Genomic DNA, 20000 nt, shown 5'->3' with positions numbered 1-20000 from the left:
AAGCGGCCTCGTGCCACTTATGACATAGTCTTCTCCGCACTCCTTTTATTTACTGGCTTATTTACTTCTTTATTTACGTCTACCCCTGTAACGTTCTCAGTTTTCCCTTTTAGATGTAACTACCAATTGTAGAGATGGCTGGACTTTATTCAACTCCATTACGGACAACAGGTGGTTGGTCTCTAGAATATTTCAGTAAGTATACTATATCTTTAGGAGTATGTTTTTGGTTAAATATTAATTAGCTCTATTTACGAAATCGTAAGTACTATCCTTTTTCTAGACTTATTGGCGATTCCTGTTTTACTTTAGCACTAGTTTTACTAGTGCTATTTTACTATTATTTATACACGCTGGCACCCTATAAAAAGAGATAACCCATAAATTATTTGCTAGTTTACTCATTTGCCCATCTATCTCAAGCTTCACACTACAAAATGGTATAATTCTAATTTATTGAGCCTTCTTGCCTCATCTCAAGGCCCTGTTCTTTCCTCTTTCTTCTTCCCTTCTTTTATTTATGTGTTCGAATTCACTCTGATGAGGTTCCATGTACTAGATTGGATGTGCTATAAAGATGAGGAATATTATTTTCGGAATTTTCTTTGTAGGCGCCGACTGACATTGGTAGCGGAAACGGCCGTAAGCGATGTTAAGTTTTGTATTAAAAAATAATTAACCGATGTTGGTCAATTTGTTTGTCTGTTGATCAAAAGTTTTCTCCATGTTCTGCTTTTATTTAAAAATGTATATATATATATATATATATATATATATATATATATATACATATATATATATTATGTATGTGTGTGCATGTATGTATGCACATATACTTGCGTGGGAGTATGTGTACGTGCGGGTGTATATGAATATTAGTGACTGCTAGACAGACTGAATTTGCATTTCCTTACACAACAAATAGGTACAGATCTTAAACTTCAGTATAGCCATGAACACTGCAATTTCATATTATCTTTCACCTGAAATAAATTCTCTCTCTATGTATTCCTTCTTCCTATGTAAGAAAGTATTAACAAAGAAAATATAATTTCTGTGTTAGAAGAGTAAATAAACAGAATAACTGCAATTTGCAACACAGGAAATTAATACGCGCTAGATAAAATCTAATTAATTCACATAGGGCGACAAAAAATACATGTTGTATCAATGCACTGACTTTTGTTGTCTAGAGAAAAGATATAATTACAACTACGGTGATAGAATGAAACAGCAAATGTTCCTTGCGTCTCTTTAGAGAGTCTGCGACTGCTTTTGCTGCTTTATTCGTTTATTTTCTTAATTCTATTAATAAATTACCATTCAAAGAATACGAAATCAGCGAAACCTTCCGGAGTAATTGTTGAAAATATTATTATTATCTTTATTATCATTAACGTTATTATTATCATTATTACTACATCTCTCTTTCTCTCTCTCTCTCTCTCTCTCTCTCTCTCTCTCTCTCTCTCTCTCTCTCTCTCTCTCTTTCTTTCTCTCTCAACCTTTCTACTTCTCTCTTTCTCACTCTAGTTCTCTATCATTCTTTCTGGCTTTAAATGTACACGCACACAGATATTCATATATATATATATATATATATATATATATATACAGACATATGTATACTTAAATACAAACACACATATATATATACACATATGTATATATGCATATCCATATATATATAGATATGTGTGTATATGTATGTGTGTGTATGTATATATATATATATATATATATATACACACACACGTATGTGTGTGTATGTGTGTGTGTGTATGTGTGTGTGTGTGTCTGCGTGTGTGCTTGTGTGTGTGTGTGTGTGTGTGTGCGTGTGTGCGTGTGTGTGTGTGTGTGTGTGTGTGTAAGTGTGTGTCTATACACATAATGAATTCTTCCATATTTTTCTTGCCACGCTTCTCATTTATACGCTTTGGTAACACGATACTTGTACACGATGAAACGTATTCCAGGAATATCACATCAAGAATTTCTGAATCAAACTGTGGGATGTAAATCAAACCGGATACTGCCAAATATTACGTTTCGTACAGTATTAATTATATGTATATACACTCATCACAATATCTAATAGGCTTCTTGTGCTGCAGCACTGCATGTGAGGTACATAACACTGCATATACATATAAATGTGTATATGTGTGCATGTATGTATAGGCTAATGAATATATATATATATATATATATATATATATATAAGTGTATTTGTGCATGTATGTAAGTGCATATAAATGCATATATATATAGAGAGAAAGATAGATAGAGATAGAGATGCAGATACAGTATATATATATATATATATATATAAAAGATAGATAGATAGAAAGAGAGAGAGAGAGAGAGAGAGAGAGAGAGACAGAGACAGATGTCTCTATTTTTATTATCTAGTTAGTTGTTTTTTAGTAGTTGTTAAAGCAAAATGCGCGACGCAAAAAGTTTCCTAATAAAATGATCAAGTGTATAGATATACGCATGTGGTTGCTTTTGAGTATGTGCGTGTGTATGTGTTTAATTATACTTTACACTGATTTTCACATATATGTAAAATGCATACATGTTTATTGAGAAAAATATCTTGAAAAAATGTTCAAATAACACAGGCGTAGCTGTGTGGTGAGAAGCTTGCTTCCCAAACATATAGTTTTGTGTTCAGTCCCTCTGCGTGGCACTTTGGGTAAGTGTCTTCTACTACGGCCTCAGGCCGACCAATGCCTTGTGAGTGGATTTGGTTAAAGGAAATTGAGAGAGCCTGTGTTTGTGTTCGAGTTTCTCGACCCCCACCCCTGTTTGACAATTTGTTTGTGTGTTTACATTACGGTAACTTAGCGGTTCCGCAAAAGGGGCTGAAAAAATAAGTACTAGACTTAAAAAATAAGTCCTGAGGGTCGATATGTTCGACTAAAACCCTTCAAGGCGTTGCCCAAGTATGGCCGAAGCCAAATAAAAGATAAACGATAGAAATAACGAGGACTATATACATTGATACAAACAGGCCATGTGGTCGAAACGGTTTCACACCAGAGAGAAGCAGGATGGAATACTGCGGTGTGAATAAGGTCAGACAGCCTAATGTAAAACTCATCAACTACGTAAATGGATAGCGTGATTCTTAATAGTAGATTTCCATAAATATATTTCGTGTACCTTACAGTATTTAGTCGTCCGATATTTTTCAGGAAAAACTATCTGTTTAATATTTATCGTCACTTCACCATAGCTGCTCCTCAGGAACCGACGTTACTATTGTTTTTAACCCCAGGAGGATGCAATCTTCACCCGATATATATCGATGCAATCTTCACCCGATATATATTGTAAACAAGGAAACGAACCGCCATCATCTTCGAATTATTTGTGCTCATCTCCAGTGGTGGACACCCATCCGCTAGAGCAGGAGTTCCTACATAGCTACTTTCCTAATTTATCTGTTTCACATATTGATAATACTTTGCATTTCCTGTTGAGGGCTTTTGCTGGTGACTTCAATACCTTAATGTCTCACTTTAGTAGGATCCGTAGTTTTAGGATCCACTGAAATATGATGTAATTCTGTCATCAATGCAGTATGTAGATATATGACATGTGGAGATTTCACCCTAGAGTTTCGAAATAAAATGAGAAGAAGCGATAACACTTTTCTTTATTTTAAACCTAAAAGAAAAGCTTTTAGTTTTTATGGAGACGATCCTTAAAAGCGTTTGGTTTTGCTACTGTATAATAATTTCTTATAATGCTCTCTAAGCGTTTTATGCATGCTCATTATACATCTTCTTTAGAGCGACTTAGAATATCTTCAGCACAGTTTGTTTTTTGTGTTATATCGCATGGTTTGGAAATTTATGTTATCCAAGCAAGAATAACTAGCTTTAGCGCTGCGAGATTTGCGTAGCCTAATGTTTTTTATGCATATGTGGGAAGTGTTGACTTACTAAATCTTGCAATCGATGTGAAGTCGTCAGAATTTCTGAGATCGTCCGAGTTATGGTGCAGATTAAAACAGATTACCGTCTTTTTCATAGATCTCCTCTAATGAGCAAAGCAGTAGGCGGATACCTTTCCATCAAAATAACTTTTCAATCAAACCATATATATTTTATATCTCGTTATGATTTAATGTGGGCTGATTCGCTATTAATCAGGTTCTTGATTACTGAAGTATTGCTCAGAGCGATTGGAACTTTTGTATATGCATATACATACACACACACACAAACACACACACACACACGCATTTCTGTACCCTGTTTATCATTTTTGTCCATGTTTTTTTGCAACGTCATGTACCCAGATATGCATCTATATATACATGTAGATGAAAGTATATACATACATGTACATATATATGCATATACTCATATATTATTTATATATATATATGTACATATATATATATATATATATATATATAATACTTTAAAATTCAACTTGAATCTTGCTTGGTTGCTTGAAATGTTACCCAGCCAAAATCGTGCATAATGGGAAAATACTATGAGTTAAATTGCCTCTGAAATGTAAATACGAATGGAATAAAAGAAATTTCGCGTAAATCGGATAAGTGCTTGTGGAGATATTATGGATTTTCATGGTGTAAATACCCAAAACGGTGCACAGTGGGAAAATTCTCCGAAATTAATTTAATCCTGAAAGGGAAGCAACTCTTACCTTTCGATGAGACACACTGACGTGACAACGAAAAAGGTACGATTTATTTTTTACAGTAAATTCTATTTTCGCGTTTGTTAAACATCATATTTTAATCATTTAAAAATATTTTTAAGTAAATGTGATTTCAAAAATGTAAGCTGTTTGTGCAATAATTATTAATATTTTCGCTTTCTTTAAACAGACAATATTTTAATGACATATTTATAAAATATTTTAAAGTGAAAATGATTTTTAAAATGCTGTAAATATTTCGCAAAAGACCCGTTCGTTACCTCAGTGTGAAATAAATTTTTCCATAAATTTTTTTCGAATGCATTCAACGTGACTCGCCGCCAAAATTTGGCTGCTATTTCTAGCAAGCCCTGCTACCACGTAACAGCTATTTGCGATAAAGGACCCGAAATATCTGTTACGAAGTAGCAGGGTATGCAAGAAATAGCAGCCAAGTCTTTTCTGCGAAATAACCTGAGAAAGAAAAAACCCACGAAGCAAAACTCCGTTGCTAGGAGACACAGGCTTTGTAGGTGACCCAACGGGTCACGGGTAGTCTAGTATATATATATATATATGCTAATTATTCTGCCAACTCACTAACTTAATACTAATAATAGTAATAATAATAATAATAATAATAATAATAATATCAACAACAACAAAACAAAAACAACAACAACAACAACAACAACAATAATAATAATAATAATAATAATGATAATGATGATGATGATGATGATTCTTTCATCCAGTGCGATCACTTGACCGGACATTGTTGTGGTGAATAAAAAGAAACAACATGCATGATAAATCAACATAGCATCCCCCAGTGACAACTGGATCATTGGGAAAGCAGAATTAAAAAATAAACAGCTATGATTTGAAGTGAGAAATACGAAGGTTGTGGTCAATTGAATGTATCAGTACTCAACTACCAACATGGCTGAAAACGATTGGTGCAAGTGCGAATGTAGAACAATTACAAAAATCAGCATTGCTTGGAACTGCAAGAATTCTGCGCAGGGTTCTTGAAGCATGACCAGTAATCCTTAGTCTGTTGGCTGTGAACAGCTGACACCTTCCATCATACCCAGCAAAATAAGCTGCGAGTTTTCATCACATAAGAATAATAATAATAATAAATATTATCTTTTTTGCTATAGGCACAAGGTCCGAAATTTGGGCAGCTTGTCGATTACATCGACTCCAGTACTCAACTGTTGCTTATTTTATTGACCCGACAGGATGAAAGGCAAGGTCTACCTCGGAAGCATTTGAATTCAGATAGAATCAAAAGAAATGCTGTTAAGGATTTTGTCCGGCGCAGTAACGATTCCTACATTAAGATGTGCAGTTGAAAGAAACGTTCGCACGCCGGGCAAAACGCCTAGCGGCATTTCTACCGAGGTCGACTGTCCCATTCATCTTTTCGGAGTAGTCGATAAAATAAGTAACAGTTGAGCACTGAGATCGATGTAATCGACTTATCCCTTCCGTTAAAATTGATGGCCTTGTACCAAAATGTGAAGCCAGTATCAAGTTACATTTCTTTGTTAAGATTTCAGAAAAAAAACCCATTGGCTTAAAATTACATTTGAATTATTTGTGTCAATAACATCAGTACCGGTAGAATAGCGAGCTGTTTAATTGGTTGTTATGGTGCTTCGTCACTAAAGGTTTTAGTATTGCTGGGGCTATTTAACATGTATGCGGGTTATTCAGATCAGTCGATTACCCAAGCCTTGTCGGTATGGCAAAGTTATAAAGAATAATTACAGTGGGATATCTAAAGTAGGCATATATTTACTGAAGAGAATCTTAAATATAAATAAAAAAATATTTTCCATGGAATATCTCAAGAACAAAATTATGCACTGTAAAATATTTTGAATTACATGAGGGTTTGCTGTGGAATATCGGAAGGACACAAATATTTACCATGGAATAAGTGAAGTTCGCAAGTATTTAATTTAGAATATCTGAAGTACGAAAAAAAAATTTTCATATGGAAAAATTTGAAAGACACAATTAGTTATAGTGGCATGTCTAAATACACAAATATATAGTGCAGCAAATGTGAACTACGAAAATATTTCATGTGGAATATTTGAAATATATACGTATTTTCTGTGGAATATTTGAAGTATATAAATATCTACTGTGGAATATCCAAAGTGCAAAAATATTTGAGACGGAGTAAATAAACTATACAAACATTTATTGTGAAATATTTGATACACGTAAATATTTAATAAGAAATATGAAATGCAGAACATGTATATACAATGAAATATTTATTGGACATACATAATTTATTATGATATACACTAGCATCTGCAGTGAAATGCTTGAAGTAGATACGTGTCTACAATGAAATATGTACAATATACAGAAGTATCTACATAAAACGCCGAAAGTATGCAAAAACCTACAGTGAAATGCCTAAAGTAGATACATATCTACATTAAAACATATTATGTACACGTAACTACATAAAATATCTAAAGTATAGTGTAAAATATCTTTTGTAGATGCATATCTATTGTGAAATATCTCATTAGATATACACTCTAAAAATAATCCTCTCGTTAAAACTGATAATATATAGTCCAAAGCAACCATACACTATTCTGCATTTTCCTAAGTTTCTTTTTCTTTATAGCTTTTAATCTCGTAACAGTTTCATAATTTTTGCTTCTATTTTACTGTCCCTCACAATATCTAAGCCTTTCAATGCCTCTCTTTCTTTTTAACAAAAAACAAACATCTCTCTGTCCATTTCTCTCTTCTTTTTCTCACTCTCCCTCTTTTCAGATTCTTCTCTCTCTCTCTCTCTCTCTCTTATCAACCCACTCTCTAACGAATATCGATAATCTCCTTTGAAATACCAAAACATTTTATTTAGTTTCTGAAAATTCCAGGCCTTTTATCCCCAGGTAACAACGATTACCATTATTATTGGTATTATTGTTGTTATTATCCTTGATGATAACGATCGCAATTGTATTAGAAAAGGATGGGAGTTGTCAGAAACCGATAGGAGCAACGCACTAAATTCATCCCAGTATTTAGTTTCGTCCCAATACCTTAAAAATTCAAATTCCACAGGGTTCATGGGCGCCTTTCATCTCTTCGAGATCAATAGAACACACAGTAGGCCGATTTAATCCGTATCGTTTCTACCCTCACATGAATGTTCTCCCCGTGAACTAACATATTAAATCAATATTGATTTTGTCTGTTATTATTGTTATTACGATCGTTTTTATGTTAGGACTAACAAATCGAGATTGAGTGTGCAATGGTTTGAATTGATAATTTGTCAAGAATTCAAAGGAACAACGCTGAAAACTTTCTTTCCTTCTAATGCTAGTGCCTGTATTTCGGAGTGGTTCAAAGCAAACACAGTATCTGCCACAATTTGCATCAGTAGACATTGTTAATATAACATATGCAGTTCTAAGGAAACGGAATTCAGATTTTATTTTGCATAGGCGTAGGGTGGTGTCATCGATAAAGGAATTTGTACGGTGATAAGAAATATGAAATTGTGATAAATCGTTGAAACGTTGAATTAGATCTGTAACATGAATCTGATTTGAGATGCGTCACAAATGAAAATAAGGAAGATAGAAAGGATTATGTCAATGAATATATATCACTGTTGTGAAAGAAGAAGAAATGAATCAGCATCTCGCATACGTATATAAGGTCGAGAAACATATATAAATTAAATAAATCACGATTGACGGGTTAAAGAGTGGGATATATAAATATATATATATATATATATATACACGTGTGTATGTATGTATGTATGTATATATATATATACGTGTGTAGGTATTTATTAATATATACATGCATTTATATACGTGTATATATATTATATATATATATATATGTATATATATATATATATACACGTATGTATATGTAGAATATAATACATATATGCATACATACACACGAACATAGATACATAGCTTAATACATGCACTCATACATGCATACTTAGACACATACATACACGCATGCATACATACATACATACATACATACATACATAAGTTGACGGATTGCCTCTTTTCTTGGTGAACAGTCAACGGTGTTGGAGAGCATTAGGTGAATTTGTAGTTGAGAAAAAGTTAGCTGACATGGAAGACAAAAATCCGTTTGAATAGTGGAAAAAAGCGTCCGGGTATCAAAATACTGACATCATGACTGCTACGCCATCCTCTGCGAACACTCAAAAGCAGGGGTTCTCAACCATTTTTTATCTACAGACTCATTTGATCATTATTTTATTCTAGTAGACCCCTATAGCTCTTCGATATTTAATAGAAACTTCTTTCAAAATTCCTTTGTTTTTCTCACATTACCTTGTGTAGGTTGAACTTTATAACTTTTTAGAGAACGAAATTTAGCTGTTCCTTGCAATACTTACAAATACATACTTCTAAAGCAAAATTTTTTCAGGGTCTGTTGAAATACTCTTGTGGATTTCCAATTTACTGCAACGGTGCGCGAACCTTCAAAAGTGTTATATGCGCCCTCAGGGGCCATATGGACCGCAGTTGAGAACCGCTTTTCTAAAGGTTGTAAGACATAGCATCATGAAAAACCAAGTTCCCCCCAAACTATGGTGGATTTCAGGTGTGTTCTATTTCTCCACATCATTGAACATAGCTTTGGACTTAATTCAGATGACAATGTAAAGCTGCTAGAGACTGGTCAATCCCTGGCTGGAGAAGGTGGCTGCAGGAAGCTTATATGTCTTGCAGCAGGATTCGGCAGTATGCCACACTTCCATAAATAAGTTAGAAATGCTTGTCGGAAAATGTCTACGACCTCACCAACCCAAATCAATGGTGTCCAGATTCCGCAGATCGTAATCCCACGGATATCTATGTGTGGAATGCAGTTGAGAAAAACACCAACCGTTCTGCCTGCGACACTTAGGCCGAGCAGGAGACCAAGTTCAATGGGGCGTTCGAAGATCTTCTGAGAGGCACAGTGAGGAACGCATGTTCCAGATTCAGCAGCTTCAGTGGAAGCTGAGCGCAGTTACGTTGAGTAAACTGTTACCTCCGAGCCATAATCTAGTTGATATATTTTCATTTCTTAGAATCCCTTCATTTTTGTTTTATTTTCATCTATATGCTAATTATCAAAATTTGCCAGAATACCGTTATAAAAATATACATATACATTTACATAAATACATACATACAGTTACTTAATCCTTATTACAAGTTCAGGTTTATACCAGTAATTATTGGGGCACTGGGATGTGTAACACACTGCCTAAGGGCCAATCTTGAGAAATTAGATTTCTCAAAACCAGAAAGGAGAATGCTGATTCTAATACTACAAAACTGTAAAAATCTGTAAAACGTCCCAGAATTTTATCATTTAAGTATGTATCAGCATTCTAGACATGCAACTATATGCATAAAAATACTTACATAAAATAAAACATACAAGTCTGCACATATACAAACATAAATACATGCATACATACATACATACATACATACAAACATACAAACATACCCTGTTGGTGTTGATATTCCAATGAAGGAGCCTGGAGTCTAATTTAGGAACGGGCTCTTTCTCTATTGGCAAAAAGTCTTGAAATAACACTGAATAATGACATACATACAGACAGACGTACATGCATGCATACATACATACATACATACATACATACATACATACATTCAAATATGTGTCTATGTGAGTGGGAAGAAGGCAGACACAAACAGAGAGACTATGGATATTTTAATGACAGATGCACGATTAAATTAATTAACAAGGCGTCTGTAATAGAAAAGCTGTATGCCACTTATCTCAAATATGTTCTTAATCACGTGTGTGTGTGTGTGTGTGTGTGTGTGTGTGTGTGTGTGTGTGTGCAAGTACGCGTAAATGCTTGTATATGTGTGTGTGTGTGTGTGTGGCTGTGTGTGTCTGTGTGTGGCTGTGTGTGTCTGTGTGTGTCTGTGTGTGTCTGTAAAAAAGACGTACATATATATATATATATATATATATATATATATATATATATATTGATATTTATCGGCCTGACTTTTACATAGTAATTTCTTGACCTCCAAAGAAAGAAATTGAAACCAAATTATGAAATCAGTTTGCCGTGAATTGAACATATAAATTTCAAAACTGATCCACAATCTGGTGATACATATACGTGTCTGTGTGTGGTGTATGTTTTATATATATGTATACATACAAACACACCCACCCACACATGGACACACGTGTGTGTGTGTGTGTGAATAGCAAATATATGTAGAGACAGGTAGAGAGATAGACCGAGAAACAGAGTGATAAATGTTAGATAGATATGTGTGTGTTTGAATGTGTGTCTATATAAGCGTTGTGTGTGTGTGTATGTGTTTGTGTGTGTGTGTGTGTGTGTGCGTTGTGCGTGTGCATGTACGTGTTTGTGTGTTTGTGTGGACACCTAGACAAAACAAAGATGAATAAATAATAGCTACGGAAATTATCCGAATTATCTATCTTCCCTAAAATCAGCACGGAATCTATTTGGTGGGGGTGCATTTATGTTTGTTTGTTTGTAGTGGGGTGGCGATGTTCTTCCTGTTTTCTCTTTATTCTTGTTGTTGTTGTTGTTGTTGTTGTTGTTTTCTGGTTGTCGATTTACAATTCCTCTTTCAAATAATCTGTACTTATAAGTTTCCAAAACTTATGTTCAGTTATACGCTACTGTCAAGTTAAATAATGGCATTTTTATTCTCCTTAAAACCAGTCGAAGCATTAATGAATTATTTCTCTTTTCATTCGACAGAAATTGCCAAAACAGATCAATAATCTTTGAGATGATCGCTAAGCGAAAATACCAAAAGACATTGCTATGGTGCTACGCTATATTCTGAGAGTATCGTCACAGAGAAACGCCCGGATAAGAGGAAAGAATGAACAGCAGAAAAGGGAAAGTAAAGTAAAGTGTATGAGACAAAGTTAATACACAAAACACTACGTATTGATTATAGATTCCGCGACGTTTCTGGTAATTTGCAAAGCTTATTTGAAACATTGATAGATGGTGAGGAGAATGGTTACTGGGGCGGAAAATTCAGAAAGTTGCGTTTCAGGATTCAACGGTGAGGATTTCGATTTCAAATTTTGTCGTTACTAAGATTTAAGAGAGAAGAAGATTCGTTGTATGTTTATATGTTATGGAATATCAACTTACCTGAAAATATAGGTGTAACGAAGTAAACAATATAAGTTCCTTTGCATAATTTCCATTCTTCTGCAGATTGATTGTGTCTCAAAAGTATTGGCCGAGACTGCAATATAAGTAGGAGTAATATATATATATATATATATATATATATATATATATATATATATATATATATATATATATATATATATATATGTATGTACGTGTGTGTGTGTGTGTGCGCGCGCGTACATATGTATACACGTCTGTATTCTAGGCGTATCAGCAAGGAACTGAAGCGGCCTACCGGCGCGAACATTTTTCCGGTTGCACAACAAGGGTCGCGTCGACTTCGAGCCAAAGTATTTTGCCCACGCGGCATCAGAAATGGCGGGAAAATAAAGTCGGATACTTTTTGAAGGTACCTCGTATATATCTATATACAAATATATATATATATATATATATATATATATATATATATATATATATATATATATATATATATATATAAATGAAACATTCAAACACATATATACATATACATGTATATACATATATATATATAGTCAAATCGAATAAACGAACATTAAAAATAAGAATAACAAACAGCAAGAGGAGGTGCACATGGGATGTATCTGTTTGACGCTCGGTAAAAAGAGGGAGATTTTGCTGTTTCGAGCATAGCTGTTCGCCGGAAAGTAAGAAAGGAAAAGTCGAAAGAAGGGAACATACACACGTCAGTTTTTATCTGAACTAAGTTAAGATCCAGCTTCCCATATTTTGATAGGTTTGTATAAGGATAGGGACGAATGCTTTCTTACTGCGGGAAGTTACATCCCATCTGCTGAAACGCTTTCTGGAATATTGAACCAAGTTAATCTTTCTGGCTACGTGGAATATTGAAGAAACTTAATCTTTCTGTAAGAAGAATGTTTACTTCCTGCACGTTATCTTTGACATTTCTTCTGGATTATACGATAAACTCAACGAAACCTTGTACTACCCACTCCGAGAATTTAACCATCCTAGATCCATAATTAACGGAATAGTAGAGGAAATTTGATTACATTATCAGGATTATCCAGGAATGAAAAAAAAATTAGTTGCAATACCAGATAGGATAACGAGAATGAAACTGTTGGTACTGATTTTGCTACACGTAGCATAACAATTAAAACGATGACTTTTCATACTGAAAAGTATAGATAGAAAAATCACGTCTTTCCAGGTAAAAACATGTAGAATATATTCTTGTATCTACACAAATGATCTTCCCAACTTACCATAAATACTAGTTATTTAATGAATATACTGTTAAGCTATCGTACTCTACCGTTTAACCCTAGCTCATAGCATTTCAGTTACTAATAAATTCTGTTTTCTTAAAGTTAAACATACAATGAAGACTAAATGAATATTAATAGTACACATCCTCAGGACAATTTGCCCTTGACTTGTCTTAAGTCCATCCTACGTGAATTCGCCCTAAATATAATTAATGTTAGCCACACTTATAAATCACTCTTTAAGTATCGAAACAATAGTTTCTCGTGCAAACACCTTTGGAGGAGATGAACACTATATCCGCACCAATGAATGTAATTCGAATAATGATCACATTACTAATTCTAAAGGAATAACTACTACTAATAAAATTACAACGTGAAACTCTAGGAAATAAAATGCTTACCTATTACACAGAAAGTGTCTGGTCAAAAACATAGTGCATCACCAGTTTTAAGTGAATAAGTTATCAATTAATAATGGAATACGTAGGAAAGTAAATTTTGTTCCGATATCCCAAGTTGTACTGAGCACTGTGATTGGTCGCTGGCTTATGCTTCTGCGGACTAAGCAGGATATTTGACTGATCGCCGACCTGTTTTCTCACACACGAATTCGTGATAAGTTTAACACGATTCACAATTCAGCGTACCGTGTTGTCCTGGTGATAAATGTATCAGTTATAAACGAGGATGGATGTACATACGTGAAGTTCAGTTACATGTGCATGAACGAAAGAATACATTAGCTGTACAGCAATTGTTTTATAGACGATTTTATGCACATATCTAAAAATCCAGAATTGCTGTATTCCACTTGAGTTAGAGGCATACCAGAGGCAATTCAAAAATTTAAACATTGCGTATAGGTTGGAGTAGAGTATTCAAAAATTTGCAGCTCTGTAAGTAGGTGAATGGAGGGCGTGTCAATAAGCTACCAGAAGCCAAGAGAAATTTTACATAATAACACACCAAAAATAAACGAAATGAGGCGGTCATCAATTCCAATCATAAAATTAATCACACTTTTAAACTTTATAAAATTTAAAGTTATATTAAGAACTAAATTTACAATCGGGTTCCAGGCGAGGAACATATGCTGCTCTCAACTCTGTACCATTATATCCGTTCGTGAATCATTTATCTTCTTTCAACAATTAGTCTGCGGCCATGCTGGGGCAACGCTATGAAGAATTTCTACTCGAATGACTCAACCCCAGCGCAAGCTTCTCATCACACAATCACGCCTGCACCTATATCTTTCATCCTATAACTTTTACTTGTTTCAGTCATTTGACTGTCACCATCCTGGGGAACCGTCTTTAAGGGTTCTAGTCGAACATATCGACCCCGGGCGTTACTTTTTTAAGCCTAGTACTTATTCTATCGGCTTCTTTCCCGAACTGATAAGTTACGGGGACGTAAACACACCAATACAAGTTGACAAGACATACACACATAGATATATACATTTATATGTATGACGGATTACTTTTAGTTTCCGTCTACCAAATCTACTCACAAAGCTTTGGTCGGCCAAAGGCTACAGTAGAAGACACTCGACCTACGTGCCACGCAGTGATACTGAACCCGAGACCATGTGGTTGGGAAATAAGCTTCTTACCATACAGCCGCTCCTGCGCCTATGTTTATTTCTTTTCTTTTCTTTTATTTTTCTCACTCAGTGGATTGAAACCATACCAAGGCACCGCTTTGAAGATGTATCAGTATGGCCATAGAACTGATGCTTATTTTTTAAGTCTGGCACGTCTCTTTGCCGAACTGCTATTGTACAGGAACGTAACTAAACAAACACTGGTTGTCAAGTGGTAGTAGATTGCAAACTCAAGCATGCAGAAGCCAACGTACAAACACAATATATATATACTAGCAGCTAAGCCCGGTTTCAATAGATCTCATAAGATCATTTAATTCACCTCAAAATAGTGTGTTTTATGGCATAATAATGAACAGAGCTTCTCACTCACTCTACAGCTATTACATGAGAGATAATTATTTTTTCATGATATCTAGCGAGTTTAGAAATTTGAATTTGAAATTAATGAATAAAGAAAACGTTGAATGGAATACACACATTTAATGGTTTGTTTACTTTTTACGAATTTTTGAAATTTCCTGTCAATAGTAATCACATATATATATATATATATATCACTATTTCATTCCTCTTAGAAGTCATCAGTATGATTTAACCTGAGATATATATATATCCTGCATTTTATGGAACGAGATATATGTCGTGGATCGAAAATAATTAAAGTCTGGCAGTTTCTTTTTTATAGCGTTACGTAATTTAGCAGTCAAGAGAAATGAGAAAGTTCTTAGATGGCATTTTTTGAGACTTCTCAACCGCTAATTATGAATGCTGAACGTGTAGAAAACAACCAAATCTCATTAAATCACATGGTTGTTTTTTTACAGAGAAGGCATAGATATTTAGATATCCCTCTAAATAAACGGAATGCTTACTGATGAAATACTTTCTCAAAATCTTCCTGGGTGAGCATTCATGTGGGAGCGGGGTGGCAAACAACTTCATCAAATACAATTATACATGAGCTATATCCGTATGTATATGGATACATTGAGGTTCTATCATCTGCACAATAAACGTTTTAAAGTAAAATTATACTATATAGCTTTATAGACAGACATCAGTGAGGAAAAGAAAGTTTTATTGAATATTGTGTAAACACATAAGAAATTACATATATATAGCATCAGATATCAAATAGCTCTATGTACTGGTCGATTATTCGTAAGGCACGTGACATTTATCATTGTGTATTTAGATTTAATGACTTCGGACATAGACGAAATGTGGATTGCGATGATGATATATCTTTTGCAAATGTAAGTAGCTGCATCACGTGGAAATTGCGTATGACTTCCATTAACACAATATGGTCAACATGACCTTTATGACTCTTGCTAACAATGCAGAACATTGCATCTATTTTACAGAGATAAATTAAACAAGTGGTAAAACTATATAGATAGATAGATAGATAGATAGATAGATAGATAGATAGATAGATAGATAGATAGATAGATAGATAGATAGATAGATAGACAGATAGATAGACAGACAGACAGATAGACAGACAGACAGATAGATAGATAGATAGATAGATAGATAGATAGATAGATAGATAGATAGATAGATAGATAGATAGACAAACAGACAGATAGACAGACAGACAAATAGATAGATAGATAGATAGATAGATAGATAGATAGATAGATAGATAGATAGATAGATAGATAGATAGATAAGGTTGAGGAGGGTATTGGATTTAACCAAACCCAAAAAGATACAGGTAACACCGAGTAAGTGCTGTATACCGACTAGTTTTGCCCCAGTCGTTGTATGAACAGGATTTGGGATTATAAGTCGTGTATTAGCGTGTTTATCTTTATCCCTTTATCTTTTTATATATTTATACATAGATAGACAGACATATATACATACATACATACATACATACATTCATACATACATACATATTTACATACATACATACATACATACATATGTATACATGCATACACACATACACCCATATGTAAATCAATGAGTTGCATATTCGCAGTTAATATGTCGTGGTAGATAAACGCGGCGAGCTGACAGAATCGTTACCACATCGGACATAATGCTCAGGGCCATCTCTTCTAATCTTGAGTTCTGAGTTCAAACGTCACCGGAGTTGACTTTGTTTTTCATCCATTTCAAGTTCGATAACATAAGTACCAGTTGATCACTGGTGTTGGTGGAATCGGCTTATTCCCTCTCCCGAAATTGCTGGTCTTATGCCAAAATTTGAAACCAATATGTTCCGGCAGATTCGAAAGTGGATATACTAAACGCAGTTGTGTTTCAACATAGGTGAACAACTTTTCCTATCAGACGAATGTGTGTTCATAATACACTTGATTCATTTGGGCAAGGGGCCTTTGGGACACCTGGTGTTTCGGCATCGTTCTGCCACATCAGTCAAAGTCATCCGAGTCAAAATAATTCGACAATATTTTGTGGCTCTTATTTATAACTTCAACGAATATAATTGTTTCCTGATCTGTACTGATATCTACAACCGAAAATAATTTATTTTTGCGCATGATAAACAACGAGAAAGAAAAGGATGACATGTATATTCAGGCTTAATTCCTTCCAGTATATTTGAATAATAATATGCCTGTCGCAGTTTTGCTACGTCAAACGAGAAATTTTGATGTTCACCGTGCACATGACGATATATTATATAACAACAATAACAACAGCAACAACTACACCAACAGCAACAACAACATCAACAGCAACAACCACAATAATAATAACAACAACAACAATAACAACAATAATAATAATAATAATACCAGATTGGATGACTAGAGGGAGGACAATATTCTTTATGAAAGATAAGAGCAAAGATAATACAGCTATCAACTATAGACCAATCACTTGCTTACCATTAGTGTCGAAGCTGTTAATAGGTATGCTTTCAGAAAGCATTTACGTGCACCTTGACAACCAGAACTTAATGCCAGTAGAACAGAAAGGTTGCAGAAATAAAGCTAGAGGAATGCATGGTCTATTATCAATTCCAAATGAAGTAAAAGCTAGAAAGAAAAATCTAACAATAGCATGGATAGATTATAGGGAAGCCTATGACATGATCCCACACTCGTGGATAAATGAATGTTTGAGTATATTCAGTACAGCAGACAACATAAGAGAATTAATTAGCTGTAGAAGGAAGAAATGGAAAGTAGGTCTCTACTCTGGTGACACGCTCTTACGGAAAGTTAAAATCAAAAGAGGAATTTTCCAGGTGGACTCGTTGTTCTCTTAAATATTTGTCTTACGTTTGATCCCCCTCAATTTAGTATTAAGGAAGGCAAAGGCAGAGTGTCAGTTCAGAAATAGTAAGAGGAAAATTAATCATTTCCTTTACATGGATGGTCTGAAGCTTTTTTGTAAGAATGATAAAGAGATCGACTCCTTACTATAGACTGTAAGACTCTTCAGCAAAGATATATGGATGGAATTTGGTATAGATACTAGTCATGAGAAGGGGACAGGTAGTCAACAGCGAAGGCATCCAATTACCAGATGGCCAGACATTAAAATCATTGAAAGGAGGAGAGCGTTATAAGTATCTAGGAGTATTAGAATCTAACAGAATACTAACTACAGAAATGAAAACGAAAATTGAGAAGGAGTACATCAGAAGGGTGAGGAAGCTAATAAAGTCAAAGCTAAATGATCCGAATTTAGTGAACGTCTCAGAATGACTGGTAATGGCTGTCTGAAGTCTCGTGATAAAGCTAATGTAACTCCTCCCATAAATTTATTGTTGCCTCTGTTGTCCTTTAAGGTATTACCAAGAGCTTCCATTGCACCTCTATGTGACATGGTGCATTCATCTTAAATGATAAGGTGGCCAAGGCACAACACTTCTGCTGAACTTCAATCTTTGCTTATGTTACAACTTAGACTGTCACTTGTGACCAGGTTTAGCGGTAATTTAAAAGCAGAATGAGCTGTTCGATCTCCTGTGAGAATGGTAACAACAAAGCCAGACATTGGTACAGCAACTGCAAGTTTTTTGTTGTTGCCGTCCTTTGGAGATAAGTAATGTAACAACTGTTTTACGTGTGAAACCAGGAGCATCAAGAAAGAAAATTCCTCTGGTTTTTTCTGACGATTGCACGGCACGCGCACATACACTCATACACACACAGATACATATACATACAGTATCAAACCACAGATGAAACGGAGGTGCATGTGTGAGAGAGAGAGAAAGAGAGAGTGAAGGGGTGTGTTGTCATATACACGTGCATACATAAATAATAGGCGTACATCTTTCTTGTATGTATGTGTACGTGTGTGTGAGAGAGTGGGAGTGCCAGTTAGACATCACTCTCCCTCTCACACACACACATACATACAGAAAAGATGTATGTATATGTATTTATGTAAGTACGAATACATGACAACACACCCCTTCACTCACTCACACACACACAGACACACACACTATACATAAATGTATACACACGTACATACAAAAACACGCGTGCGTGTGTGACTTATAAATACATTTTCTTGAAATTTAACACGAATTGAAGTAGACTCGGGAGAATTTTCAGAAAATCCCCACCCCCTCCGAAAACAGTTACCCCACAAAATTTTATATATTCGAAATTGACATGATATTACACATATTTGTAGAAACTTTTCTTTAAAAATAACCATTATTCTGAAAGTTATGATCATGGACATTGTGTTGGGGGTGGTGCAGAATTCAGCAGTTATGCCGACAATTTAGACACTTTCCTTCTACGAATGGTTATATATGTATAAAGAAAAACACGAGTGCAGAAAATAGTAAACAATGAAAATAACTTGGTAACGGAAATTATGTTTCTTAATAGGACGGGCAGGAAGTAAATAAGAAATTTTAATGGAAAATAAGGTATTGTACGGGTTGAAGAGAAATCTGTCACTTAGTGAATCAAAGAGCCGATATCGAAGGAACCAGAATAAACCGTCAACAACAGAAAAACACAAGACCGTATGGATTGAAGTGAAATTTAGGAAGATACTTCTGTCAGTAAATTATGAAATTACTTACAACAGTAATTGTGAACTTCTTTCTGTGAGGAATTTGTCGTTGTTTGTTTGTAAATAGCGATTCAAAACTTAGACTTACAGAGAAAACAATAACACGGAAGTTAAACAATGGCCTATGAAAATTGAAAGTGAAAAGAATAGGGTCTGAAAAATGTAC

General features: G+C 34.6%; 1 protein-coding gene across 3 annotated transcripts in view; it reads right to left on the bottom strand.

Moving 5' to 3' along the window:
- Nucleotides 1-20000, bottom strand: part of LOC106883815 (uncharacterized) — a 1126149-nt gene that overhangs the window by 818842 nt on the left and 287307 nt on the right. For all 3 annotated transcript variants that reach the window (XM_089358746.1, XM_089358744.1, XM_089358745.1), the window contains one exon: nt 11924-12020. In XM_089358746.1, coding sequence (XP_089214872.1) covers nt 11924-11979 — 56 coding nt within the window. In that variant the 5' untranslated portion in view covers nt 11980-12020. The remainder of the gene's footprint in view (nt 1-11923; nt 12021-20000) is intronic.

This window comes from Octopus bimaculoides, chromosome 10, assembly GCF_046866305.1.
Source record: "Octopus bimaculoides isolate indiv1 chromosome 10, ASM4686630v1, whole genome shotgun sequence".
Classification (NCBI taxonomy): domain Eukaryota; kingdom Metazoa; phylum Mollusca; class Cephalopoda; order Octopoda; family Octopodidae; genus Octopus; species Octopus bimaculoides.
This window is presented reverse-complemented; position numbering and strand designations above follow the sequence as displayed.